The following is a 13,211-nucleotide window of genomic DNA, read 5'->3' as shown; positions in this document are numbered from 1 at the left end:
AAAAGAAACTTATATCATCTCTGAAACAATGGTACAGTTTCATGATTGACAGACAATCGTTCGATCAATTATATCTCAATGTTTGATAGATAATGATAGGATTTGTGGGTGAAATGTGCCGACAAAGTTTCCGACATTGCAACATTTTAAACTTGAACACTTTCAACACCTGTGGTGGATTATCATCAGCATGTAGCGTTATGGTCTTTACAATCCATTACAAGTAAGACCTGGAATAACAAAATCCAACTAACATACAGTATATAAATATGCAGAGATAGAGAGATTGCAAGAAGAAAAAGATTGGTCCACACACAGTATATGCATCACATGAGTGATTCCAGGATTGCGTCACGTTTTTTGCAGTGACTCATGTTCCTTGTAGGGTTTGTCAGGTTCAAAGAAAGCAAATAAATTTGATTCATGTGTATTCCTTGAACATGCAGTGATTTCCTGATTCTGGCTGTAGAATAACCAATGTGGAATGTTTGCCACTATTCCATTTTCTTGTGATCGTAATTGTTTGGAAACAGAAAGCTCTCATCCACTGACTCCACCTTCTTCTGTGCATGGTACTGAATTAACATTTGGCAAAGGAAGGCTCACTGCAAAAAATAAATAATAATAATCTTTAACGGAATGAGTTCACTTTTTTCCCGCTATTTTATCTAAGTCTGGTGAGAATGTGTCTTATTTTTTAGATTTTTCCATTGGCAGAAATAAATCCTAGAACCTGATTACACACATCTCATCTGATATAATCAGTATTCTTTTTTTTTTGGGGGGGGGGGGGGGGGGTGTAGACGCCATTCAGTGCTACAAACTGATTCTGTTTTGGTATTCATGTTCTTCTTAAATATTTAATCAGACTGAATAATGATCAGAGAATCTTCCAGAGTTTTTAAGTATACAAAGTCTAAAGAGCCATTAAAATGGCTTTGCACATTTCTCATACAGCACTTCCTGAAGAGTTGGACAATCTTTGTCAGGGGCTGTGCTACAAGCCATAGACTGTGCTTCGTGTCACGTACTCTCCTTTTTTTTCCGCCTCAGTTTCCCCGATCTATCCATTTTAGCTACTCATTTCCAAGAACAGCTATGGCGTAATTTGCTCTATTAGAAGGATACTGTCAAACATGTGTCTGTAAAGCACACAATGGCTTTTACAAAAAACATGATGGGAAATACATTTGGCTACCTCATTGGGAGGTACAGGGAAATGAAAGATACACTATGAGGCATGCACCTGGGTAATTACTCTGACGTTTCAATTGTCAGTTTCAAGGAGATTGAACAAAGAGGTGATTGTGAAGCCAGTCCAAATCAAACCAAATGATGCGGTGTGGTGCAATGTGGACAATCCTGTTGCACTTTGACTTTTCCACGGACAGGCACTGTCAGAAGGAGTCATTAAACCCAAGTAGGTCCTCTGCACAGCGAAATTCTGAACTGACCCTCACAAAAATCTCATTATCTATGAGCCTACAAATGTGTCCCGAGGAATTTGCACGTGCAAATCGCGGAGGAGAGTTAAGACAGAAGCCAGAGGATTTCTGAAACTTGAAGTAAATCTGTCTTTTCATGCAGTTACAGTTGAATAAATGTCCTTGTATTCTCTTTTGTAGATTTAATTGTCACAGACTTGATCAATTAATATGAAGACCGATAACAAACTATACAACAAGCTATGGAACATTTTCCTGTGTGTCCATATGGGGAATTACATGTCTTTACATATCAGCTAATCAGCTGTTGTTCTGAAGAGACGTCACTTGTTTGGCCAGTATCTTGTTTAGTCCTTCATTTATTTGGGGTCTCTGGCAGCTTCTTTCTTTTGTGTTGCTTGGGCTTGGGAAAATCAAATCCTGCTTCACCAATTGTGAAAAACATATGTGCAGTCTAGCTTTATTTTTCTTTCATAAAAATAATAAACAAGATGGTATATTACCCAGCTCATAAAGCATTATTTCTTTCTACACAATTAAAGACAACCCATGAAATAACACGTCAATGACCATATTACTCCAATCTGAAAATATTTTATGCTTTTAAATGCTGTTCACATTTACATGAAATAATTATTCCTTCATTCTATGGGATGCGTTTTGACTTACGGTAATATTGAAAGAGAAAGTACATTGCTATGGGTGACCAAAGGTTAAACAAATATCCACAAACAAGCAACTCTAAAGCTCACTATGCATCATATTTCTTCTTGTTTCTTTGATTTCCCATGTAACCTGACTTTGACTAAATTGCTGTAAAGACAGTAATATATATATATACATATATATACACTGAACAAAATTATAAACCCAACACTTTTGTTTTTGCCCCCATTTTTCATGAGCTGAACTCAAAGATCTAAGACTTTTTCTACGTACACAAAAGGCTTATTTCTCTCAAATATTGTTCACAAATCTGTCTAAATCTGTGTTAGTGAGCTCGAGATAATCCATCCACCTCACAGGCGTGGCATATCAAGATGCTAATTAGACAGCATGATTATTGCACAGGTGTGGCTTAGGCAGGCCACAATGAAAGGTGGGGGGGGGATCCGAAAACCAGTCAGTATCTGGTGTGACCACCATTTGCAACACATCTCATTGGCATAGAGTTGATCAGGTTGTTGATTGTGGCCTGAGGAATGTTGGTCCGCTCCTCTTCAATGGCTGTGCGAAGTTGCTGGATATTGGCCAGCTGTCGTATACGCTGATCCAGAGCATCCCAAACATGCTCAATGGGTGACATGTCCGGTGAGTATGCTGGCCATGCAAGAACTGGGATGTTTTCAGCTTCCAGGAATTGTGTACAGATCCTTGCAACATGGGGCCGTGCATTATCATGCTGCAACATGAGGTGATGGTCGTGGATGAATGGCTCAACAATGGGCCTCAGGATCTCGTCACAGTATCTCATTTAAAATGCCATCAATAAAATGCACCTGTGTTCGTTGTCCATAACATACGCCTGCCCATACCATGACCCCACCGCCACCATGCGCCACTCGATCCACAACGTCGACATCAGCAAACCACTCACACACACGACGCCATACACGCTGCCTGCCATCTGCCCTGTACAGTGAAAACCGGGATTCATCCGTGAAGAGAACACCTCTCCAAAGTGCCAGACGCCATCGAATGTGAGCATTCGCCCACTCAAGTCGGTCACGACGACGAACTGCAGTCAGGTCGAGACCCCGATGAGGAAAACAAGCATGCAGATGAGCTTCCCTGAGGTGGTTTCTGACAGCTTGTGCAGAAATTCTTTGGTTATGCAAACCAATCGTTGCAGCAGCTGTCCGGGTGGCTGGTCTCAGACGATCTTGGAGATGGAGATGCTGGATATGAGGGTCCTAGGCTGGTGTGGTTACACGTGGTCTGCGGTTGGGAGGCCGGTTGGATATACTGCCAAATTCTCTGAAACGCCTTTGGAGACAGCTTATGGTAGAGAATTGAACATTCAATTCACAGGCAACCACTCTGGTGGACATTCCTGCAGTCAGCATGCCAATTGCACACTCCCTCAAAACTTGCGACATCTGTGGCATTGTGCTGTGTGATAAAACTGTACATTTTACAGTGGCCTTTCATTGTGGCCAGCCTAAGGCACACATGTGCAATAATCATGCTGTCTAATCAGCATCTTGACATGCAACGCCTGTGAGGTGGATGGATTATCTCGTGCTCACTAACACAGATTTAGACAGATTTGTGAACAATATTTGAGTGAAATAAGCCTTTTGTGTGCATAGAAAAAGTCTTAGATCTTTGAGTTCAGCTCATGAAAAATGGGGGCAAAAACAAAAGTGTTGCGTTTATAATTTTGTTCAGTGTATATATATTATAAACCTCAATGCTTGGTTTTAAACAGGCAAATCAACAATATCCAACTTTGGATATACTGACAGATGACTGCTGGTGTGAACATCAGCAACCGACACCCTGACACATCCAATAATCATATACAGTACAGCACTGTGTGCATGTCCCTGCTCGGTACAGTGGTTTGACAGCTACATTTAGGAACGAACTGCCGGTGAAGGTGATGCTGAAAAATATTGTTTGGTATTCCTCACATGCATCTCATCAAACTCATGTCGGTGGTGGTGGAATCAGAGGGGCATGCCTGTTGCCAGTGCAGCTCAGAGGTGAACAACAGAAGTTGCGTCATATGTACAATTTTAGTATGATCCTCAATACTTCTCGGGCAACAATGGCCCGATACTTGGCATAATTGTACAATGACGGGCCCAGTGTCATGTAAGTGCCGCAGGTGAGCAACACAGCCAGAAGTTACTTTTGTGATACAAGTATAATCATGGGCCACGTCAAGACATAATAATAAATCCATTCAATTTTTAACAGTAAATTATTAAACTAGAACCTAATGCAATACAAATACATTTTCACATTTTTCAGTGTGTGTGAATAAATGGTGTGACTGTGTCCTTGAAGGACTTGAAGTGTGTTTTGTTCCTACGGTCGGTACAGTACAGCACATCTGATGCGCCGATCTCTTCAACCCCCCTCCTCCTCTTGTGTCGTCTGCAGATAAACAAGAATTCAGAGTCATGATCCTCAGTGGGGGAAAACCTCACGTGGCTTTAAACTCAGGTGCTGACATCCTCCCGGGTCATACACAAATCTGGACAGTCCTGACCTTTTACACCACAACACTGTATGTGTTTGTGTGCATGACGCCTTGGCAGCGCTTCAGACAAGGACTCTGCACCCGAATCCATCTGATGAGTGGAGGGGATAACCCCCTCTGACTCTGGCCCTCTCATACAGTCCTCACTTTGAAGAAACACCTGCTCACTCCCACAAAATGCACACCCTTACACACACACACACACACACACACACACACACACCCTTACACACACACACACACACACACACACACACACACACACACACACACAAACACGCACACACAGGCATGCACATGAGTTGCTGATAAGGGATATTGCTGCCAGATGACAAGTGTAAAGTGATTGCACGTGCAGAAAAGTTTCAATAATGGGAGTTACCTATGCAGGAAATTCCAGGAACCTATGGAGGAAAAGAGGAATGGAGGAAAAGAGGAGTGGAGCAGCTGATATTGTAAAAAACCTTTAAGAAAATCAGAATGTGTTTGCTTTGTTCAAAGACATCTGCTGCGAGCGGTTGGCAGAGATAAAAAGGCCTACGTGTGAATGGTTGTTTACTCTCGGGCAACGTTGTAGGCGGGAGAAAAATCGCGTGATAGGCCTCCGACTCCTCCTCCTGCGGTTTCTCTATTTTTCCTCTTTCGAACCACCTGTCTCCCCTGTCCAAAATCTGTTCATCTGTACGGTATCGCCAAAGGACCGTCCCTTGAAGACAGATGAGCCATGCGTTTATTCAATGTTGTCTGCTTTCATTCCTCCCTAAATTGTACCGCATATACCTGGCTGCTTTTTCTGGGTGCGGTGTGCAGATGAACCAGTCTTTGACTTGATGTGTTACTGGGTTTGAAAAAAACGAGTTTTTCAGGTGCTCCAGAATAATATAGGAACAATATGTTGCTACGCCTGATGTTCTGCCGTTTCCTGTATCCTCCAATGTGAAGGCCCCTGTTTTCTTCAACCTGAACGGCACCGTCCAAAAAAACAGGCAAAAAACCAGGCAAAGTGCCGTTCCTGACGTCCTCCCGGTGAACTGGATGTTTCTGACAACGGAGTTGATGTGTTCAGTGAACGTTTGCACATCCACATATCTGACCCAGTGCCTCGGTGTTGTTCCTCTGAAGGAATTCGGGGCCCTGCATTCTACTTCTTCCATGACGACTGGGTCAGGGGGTAACACCTTTGATTCCGCTCACTAGAATGCCCTCAAGCTCACTAATTAAAACTGCAGTGACAAAATTACACATTTCATGCTTTTGTGCCAAAGAATTCCTTGGGTATTCTTGGACTGTTACAGAGTTGTGTGGCCAATCTATGGCACAGTGATACTGGTTCTACATTTTTTTGTTTGGTTTGCAAGTGTCTGTAGGTTGCCTGTTTGGCCATGACGTACCCCCCCCCCCCCCCCCCCCCCCCCCCCCCCCCCCCCCCCCCCCCCCCCAGTGCAACTGCATTCCTCTGCACCGTGTCCGGTGGACACGTGCGTCCTCCTCTTGGAGCAGTGTGGCGTCCCACTCCTGTCGGGAATCGCCATCCTCCACTTCAGCACCCGGGCGTTCCTCGAAGTTGCCTCCTCCAGTCCGCCTCCTTTCCGCGGAGCCTATATTAACCGCCAGCCGCCAAGAGGCAGGTTAAGAGCAGCCGGAATTTCCAGAAAAGAAAAGCATCTTTGTCATCCTGCGAGCTTGCAACCCGAAGACGCACACGATGACCGGCGACCAGCGCTTTGTGGTCAGCGCCCGCGTAATTGGAGCAGTGCGCAGGGACGCACCGAAACTCAAGGTGAGACAGGACTGAAGACAAGAACTATTCGGTGATGAATCCGTCACTGTGATGCACTGTTTATTTATTATTATTATTTTTTTGTAACCCCCCCACAGATGTTCATGATGTCCGTCTCATGGTCCGATGAGGCTGAAGTGATTATCTACAGGTCCTTTCAGGATTTCAAGGAATTTCACGTAAGCCAAAATCAACAATGTCAAAAACAAGTCTTAATCAAAAGTTTAAGTTTGGTTGTGCATAATATTAGTACGGGAAAAAGTGTAAATGTATTTTCATTCTTCTTCTTCTTATTATTATTATTTCCAAACAGAGGCAGCTGAAAAATAGATTCCCTCACATGAACCCTTTTCGGAAAAACAGGGTGATCCCTAAATTTCGTGGTAAGATCATTTTATTTATTGATTACAAGTTGTTTCTTTTTGCATTAAGTATTTCTTTGTAAAGTTTTTGAGGATTTAGAAAAAGGGCATGAACAGAACATTTCATTATTAATAAGAGAGAATGCTTTGCAAATATAGTTCTGATGCTCATCTATATAAAAATGTATTTCTTTTGAAACAGGAAAGGCCAGGAGGAGCAGCCTCCAGCAGAAAGGATCCAGCCGGTACATCCAGCGCATGAAGTTTTTGGAGAGCTACTGCGACAAACTGCTCAGGTGCGACCAAGCCGTGACTCAGAGCTCAGAGGTCACGCAGTTCTTCATCACGAAGGACCAGGACCTGCAGGCGGACTTCACCAAGAACAGGTAGTTCTGTCACGCAGGTTTTCTAGTTCAAGTTTCAAGTTCTGGTTTGAGTTCGGTATTTCATGATTATTAGAAAAACAACATTGTTGTCAACGTAACTTCATCCTCACGCAGCATCATGATCCTGCTGTCTGACGATCTGCCTGATGGGTCTGGTGGTGGAGGAGCGCATGCTCCTCGCCAGCATGCGGGCAGTGTCACCCACCCGTTCGTCACCCAGACTTACTGCTGCGTGGCCGCTTATGAGACAAAGGACACCAAGAATCGTCCATTTAAGGTGGAAGTGGATGAGAGGCTGGACGTCTTGATCAAAGAACCTGCAGGTCAGTGCTCTCAAAGTGCAAAGAGAGGCCTTTTGTCTTCCAGCATCAAACATTGTGAGCTGTCTTCACACTACTGTGTGTTTTTCTCTCTCCAGGTTGGTGGCTGGTGGAAAATGAGGAAAAGCGCCTGGCTTGGTTTCCCGCCCCCTATCTCGAGTTATGTGACGGAGAAGATGGCGACGACGCTGGATTCCAGTTGGGAGGTGAGGCATTTAACTGTCGGGTTGCAGATTCAGGGTGTTAGACTGCAGGGGCACATATTGTACATAGTGTACATTTTCATGCAGACACGAACAGTCAAGAGCATCGACACATTTTTCCATTCACTACATACCAGGTGTACATACGTAACATATAATTAGACCTTGTTGTTACTGTAAAAACAGCCAACACTAAGTTACATATATGTTCCCTTCAAATAAACCTCTGCACATTCTGTCTTTTATGAAGACAATTTGTGCCTTTGTCCTTCTTTTGCCACATTTCAAGACATATTTAAACTGTACAGCAGTGCCTGCTCTGGTGCTCATTTTTCTTCTCTCCTGTTTGCGACCTTTAGGTGCCCTGTACTGTGCCGTGAGGAGTTACTCGACGGACAAGGATGACGAGGTGTCTGTGCCCATTGGCTCTGTGGTGGACGTACTGAGAAAGTCGGACAATGGCTGGTGGCTCATAAGGTAACTTGTCTGTGTGCATTGCAAAAGATACTCTATTGGTAGTAGGAAACCCATTCCAAAAAAAACAAACCAGCTTGAGTACGGACCATATTTTTCTTATATATATTCTTCAATGCTAAATGAACTCCCAGGTTCAATTTAAATTGTTATCTTAGTCGGCAAACTCTTACATTATAAAAAAAAAATTCTCTATTTGAAAATAAATTCTCTTCTCCCTGCAATCCTCTCTCCAGATTCAATGGCAAAGCAGGTTACGTCCCCTCCATGTACCTGCAGCCGTACAACAACCCACGAGCAGGCCTTTTCACCTTGCAGAGGAAGCTGCATAGCTCCACTCTGAACCTGGCAACCCCCAGGGAGCCTCAGGCTTCTCCTCCGCTCGGCAACGACGAACAAACCAACCCAGAGGGGGATTCCGCAGGCCCTCCCAGAGGTGAGCCCAGTGTGCGGGGGCGGTTCAACAGGGCCCAATCTCTGGATGTTCTCTCTGAGACCTGGATGCAGGCTCAGGCGGGGACAGATGCCTCCATCTCCGCCAGCCGCTTGCGCAACATGAGCAACGCCAGCACCGAGTCCGGCTTCTCCGTCCTCTCCTCCAGCAGCGAATCCAGTCACTCGCTCTCGGAGAGCTCCGCGGGCAGTCCCGCCGCCTCACACCAGCCCAGTGTCAGGGATGAGGGGCACAGCAGCACTGATCACAGCCTCTCAGATGTCCGCAGCGCCAGCATTAGCTCTGAGAGCTCTGAGAGCTCACTGCCTTTGGTCAGGTCCGAAGGGAGTCAGGGGGCCCCAAGGGTGCCGCCCAGACCCAAGACTGAGGAGATCCTGACCCGCTGCACCACTATGACCCGCAAAGCAGCCCTGGCCACCAAGGCCCAGCTTAGGATTCAGCCAGAGCACAGTCAAAAATGCGATCGCTGACAGTTTACACTACGAATATTACACCTGAAATACTCTAAATTAACTTGTTGTATTGTGTATTTATATATGTGTGTGTGTGTGTGTATCCTGGGTTAGGGTTAGGGGTTAGAGATGAATGAATATATACAGATTGAAAACTTTTAGATTTTAAAATGTACTGATGTAAAATATTCATCCTTTTCATCCCCACACACCTTTTAATGGGTCCGTGAGGCAAATGTGTTTTGTGCAGCACTGTTCACGCCTCTATTTTAAATTCTTGTCATACCAATGATTGAAGAGCTGTCAACTTTGATCAAATTGATCAAATTGAGTATCGCGTTGTGGGTAGGTGAATGTTTGATTCATGTATTTGAATAATGTAGCTTCAATGAAGCGTCAGAGGGAGCAAGTTGAAAATGATGTATTTGACATTGTTGTATAACAGTAGAATTAATTTATTTTCTAGCTTAAAAGCCACTTAAGGGAAGATTAATGCAGCTTGCCGAAGTTGAGATAAGATAAAAATAATCCTTTAATGATCCCCATGGGGGAAATTCAGCAGCCCACAGATTTACACTGAACATGATTTTGTTTACCTCTTTCCTTTTTCAGTGCAACTTATAACATGAAAATATCAGTATGTACCATAGCAGTACATTCAATTTTCTTACTTAGCTATAAAAACATATAAACTGCATTTTAATAGTGTCTCCCAATATTAATGGACTTGAAGCCTCCAGCAGATCAGATGCTGAACTGCAGCAAAGAACAGTGTGTGTGAACAGACCGGATGGGACAAGTGAAGATCATTATAACCTGTAAGAGATTACAATTCAGCCACATGACATGTAACATAAACACCGGTCAATAAAATCAAACTTGCATAAAAAAAATAAAGGAAGTGTCTTTCATTCATGAGCAACAGATGTGTGTGTGGGTGCTGGTTTTCAGGTGTTTCAACCATCAATCCATTATGGGACAGTGGGAGGAAGCTGGGGAAAAAAAAACACATGCACGTATATGCAGTCTCCACACACTCATCCTGATGAAATAATAGTTTGTCCTTCCGTGAGCCAAATACAATCTCGGAGAAATGAATCCAAGAGAACAAGTCAGAGAGGGAACAAAACAGGTAGCGTCTGATGCTTTCTTAGATGACATAATATTGAGAGGAGTCATTTTAGTGTTTGAGTGCAAAACATTTGGTCGTGTCTGTAGTCCGACTGGCTGGAAATGCATTTATGAACTATGCATGATATAGTTTATAGACTTCCTCATGATGTCACTGCTCACTTGAGATATACTGATGGGGAATCATTTTCTGATCAATATAAGATCTGAGTCGCTCCAAAAGTTATCATCTGGAGATACCATCCCAAGTTGTGCGTGCACACACACACACAAACTCGCACGCACGCACGCACGCACGCACGCACGCACGCACGCACGCACGCACGCACGCACGCACGCACGCACACACACACACACACACACACACACACACACACACACACACACACACACACACACACACACACACACACACACACACACACACACACACACACACACACACACACACACACACACCGAGGAAATCACATTGACATTCTTAAATGATCTTAGTCCCCACAACATGAGTATCACAAAACCCCACTCAATCATAAGAAGAGCAAATAAATCTCAGTTTTGCAGCAAAAACAAATTACGAACACTGCACTAGTCCTGTTCCTGGGCATTAAAGTGTACTGCATAATGTGTGTGTAATATATACACATCCCTTCCTGGTTCTCGTGTGAATTCCCATCCTGCCCAATTCCAGAAGGTTCCTGGTTACTGGAAGTATCTCTCACACACAGACACACACACACAGACACACAGACACACACACACAGACACACACACACGCACACACACACACACACACACACACACACACACACACACACACACACACACACACACACACACACACACACACACACACACACACACACACACACACACACACACACACACACACACACACACCAAGCCATTATAGCCATAAAACCTCTGTGGCAGTTGTAAAAAGTGTGCGACACGCTGACCTTGGGGGCGTCTTTTCCCATCAGCAGCACAATTGTTCAGTTCAGGTTTCCTCATCATTTTCTGTAAAACCAATAAATCCTTTCTTTGAGGTGGTGACCATGCCCTCTAAAGTAAACAGAGGAGTTACTGTGATTCTTGGTAGGAAATAGGAACCAGTCCTATTTAATTATTAATGTTTCATTTTTCTGCATACTGAATGATGCTTTAAGAACCACACCTGCAATGTTTATGGCAAGAAATAGATGGATTGAAGCAACAGGCAGTGAATCACCACTACAGAGACGTTTCTGAAGTGGATGTAATTGTTATTTTTAGAAAACAGGCACTATATCAACACTGGATTGGCTCATGAGTTATTACTGATAAAAGCAGGGAATTCACACAGCTCTTTGTTGGACCTGAAGCTGATCACGTAGATTAGATTAGATCTTCCTCTCTAAAGCAGTGTTCATTCTGGCAGCAGTTTTTAGATTGAGTCTTAGTATTTAGACGAAAATAATTAGTTTTAGTCACATTTTAGTCATGTTTATCCTTCATAAGTTTGGTATAGTTTTGGTCGACGATAAGTCATTGTAATTTAGTCAACTTTTAGTGAAAACGTTTTCTCTCTTTAAACAAATTAATTTAGAAGGTGAAAATCTAGGTGAAAGGTTTTGTCCAGTGTTGAAATTCATGAAAAAACATTTCACTCAGAACACTGTAATATCAGGATTCTTTACCTTTCTCTCCCATCTATGCCATGCTGCTGTGCTAACTCTTGCTGATCTTTCTTGCTGATCTTTTGCCACCACTGTTAGGGAAAGTGTTTGGCGTTGGTCCAGGAGAAATAGAAACATCTCTCCTGCTTCCCCACCACGGTCTGGATGGACGCCAAGCAGGAAAAGACCAACACAAGGATGTTTGTCTTACTGCTTAACATTTTCGTCCAGTCTCCTGTCGACAACGGGAAACAAAATATACATTTCGTCATCTAACTTTTATTATCAAAGATCTATTTTTCAGCTCGTCAACATCTCGTCTTAGTCATGGAAACATTTTTCGTCGTAGTCTTTCGTCACTTGAAGTGATGTGCATGCGGGAGAGGAAAGACAGGACGAATGAGAAGCGTGCATGAGAGTATAGTCTTCCTGACTGAACTAATGCAAATGCTTCACTTTGTTACATGCAAATGTGGCTCTGTTCGTACTATGTTGTCCATGTTAATGTGTTTTATTTGCACTGTGGACTCATTACATTCACTGTGCCAAGGAATCTGCATTCCTCAACAGTTTCAACCACAGACCAAGGACCTGTCTAATGAACCATCTTGCAAATACCTCAACAGTAGCGATATCACTCATCATTTCACGCACCACTGATTCCCAAAATATTTTAGATGATTTATACGCGCTGCACTGAGCCAAAGAATGAAAGATGTCTTTTGAGACACACCATTTTTGTTTCGTTGATCTTTCTGAGGAAAATTCCTGAAGGGAGTGTTCATATGTGAAGGAATTATGTTTCTATGTGCTGCCTCAAGATGGTTTTAGAGAATAGACAATGAGGGTTTTTTCACACTTGCATTTAATAATGTCCATCATCATTTATCCAAAGTGACATTGAGTTGTAAACACCAAAGCAGCAAATATATATATATACAATCAATATACAAACAAACTCCGGCTACAGCGCAAAATGTCAGACGTTAAGAAACTCCTGGTTGGAAGATAAACATAAGGGCGTGTAAGTCTGCGTGAGCTACCTTTGGAGGCTAATAAAACTTTACGATCAGCTTCTGCTTCCAATTTTCTCACAATGAATATATACAGCTTCGTCGCTTCCATGTGTAGGGGACCAAGTGCTAAGATGAAGCACAATTGTAAGTGGTATCAGCAACAGGAGTCGGGAGCGGAGAAGCGGGAGAAGAAGAAACAGTGGGACGATGCTCGTGCGTCACTTGCAGGTATATCACCACAGATGCCCCTGCAGATGCTCACAATCTCTAAATGACAACCAACTTCAAGAGGTCAATTCAAATCTCTGGATTGCTCAGA

General features: G+C 43.4%; 1 protein-coding gene across 1 annotated transcript; it reads left to right on the top strand.

Moving 5' to 3' along the window:
• Positions 1 to 6,275: 6,275 nt before the first annotated feature.
• Positions 6,276 to 9,984, top strand: LOC118287706 (NADPH oxidase organizer 1). Its single transcript, XM_035613171.1, has 8 exons — positions 6,276 to 6,436; positions 6,535 to 6,615; positions 6,750 to 6,819; positions 7,001 to 7,184; positions 7,299 to 7,507; positions 7,603 to 7,710; positions 8,067 to 8,184; positions 8,418 to 9,984. Exons 1-8 carry the CDS (start codon positions 6,362 to 6,364, stop codon positions 9,103 to 9,105), a joined length of 1,533 nt encoding a protein of 510 aa, XP_035469064.1. The 5' UTR covers positions 6,276 to 6,361; the 3' UTR covers positions 9,106 to 9,984.
• The last annotated feature ends 3,227 nt before the right edge of the window (positions 9,985 to 13,211 follow it).

The sequence above is a fragment of the Scophthalmus maximus genome, chromosome 16, assembly GCF_022379125.1.
Source record: "Scophthalmus maximus strain ysfricsl-2021 chromosome 16, ASM2237912v1, whole genome shotgun sequence".
Taxonomy (NCBI): domain Eukaryota; kingdom Metazoa; phylum Chordata; class Actinopteri; order Pleuronectiformes; family Scophthalmidae; genus Scophthalmus; species Scophthalmus maximus.
The sequence above is the reverse complement of the archived record's forward strand: the minus strand, read 5'-3'. Positions and strand labels throughout refer to the sequence as shown.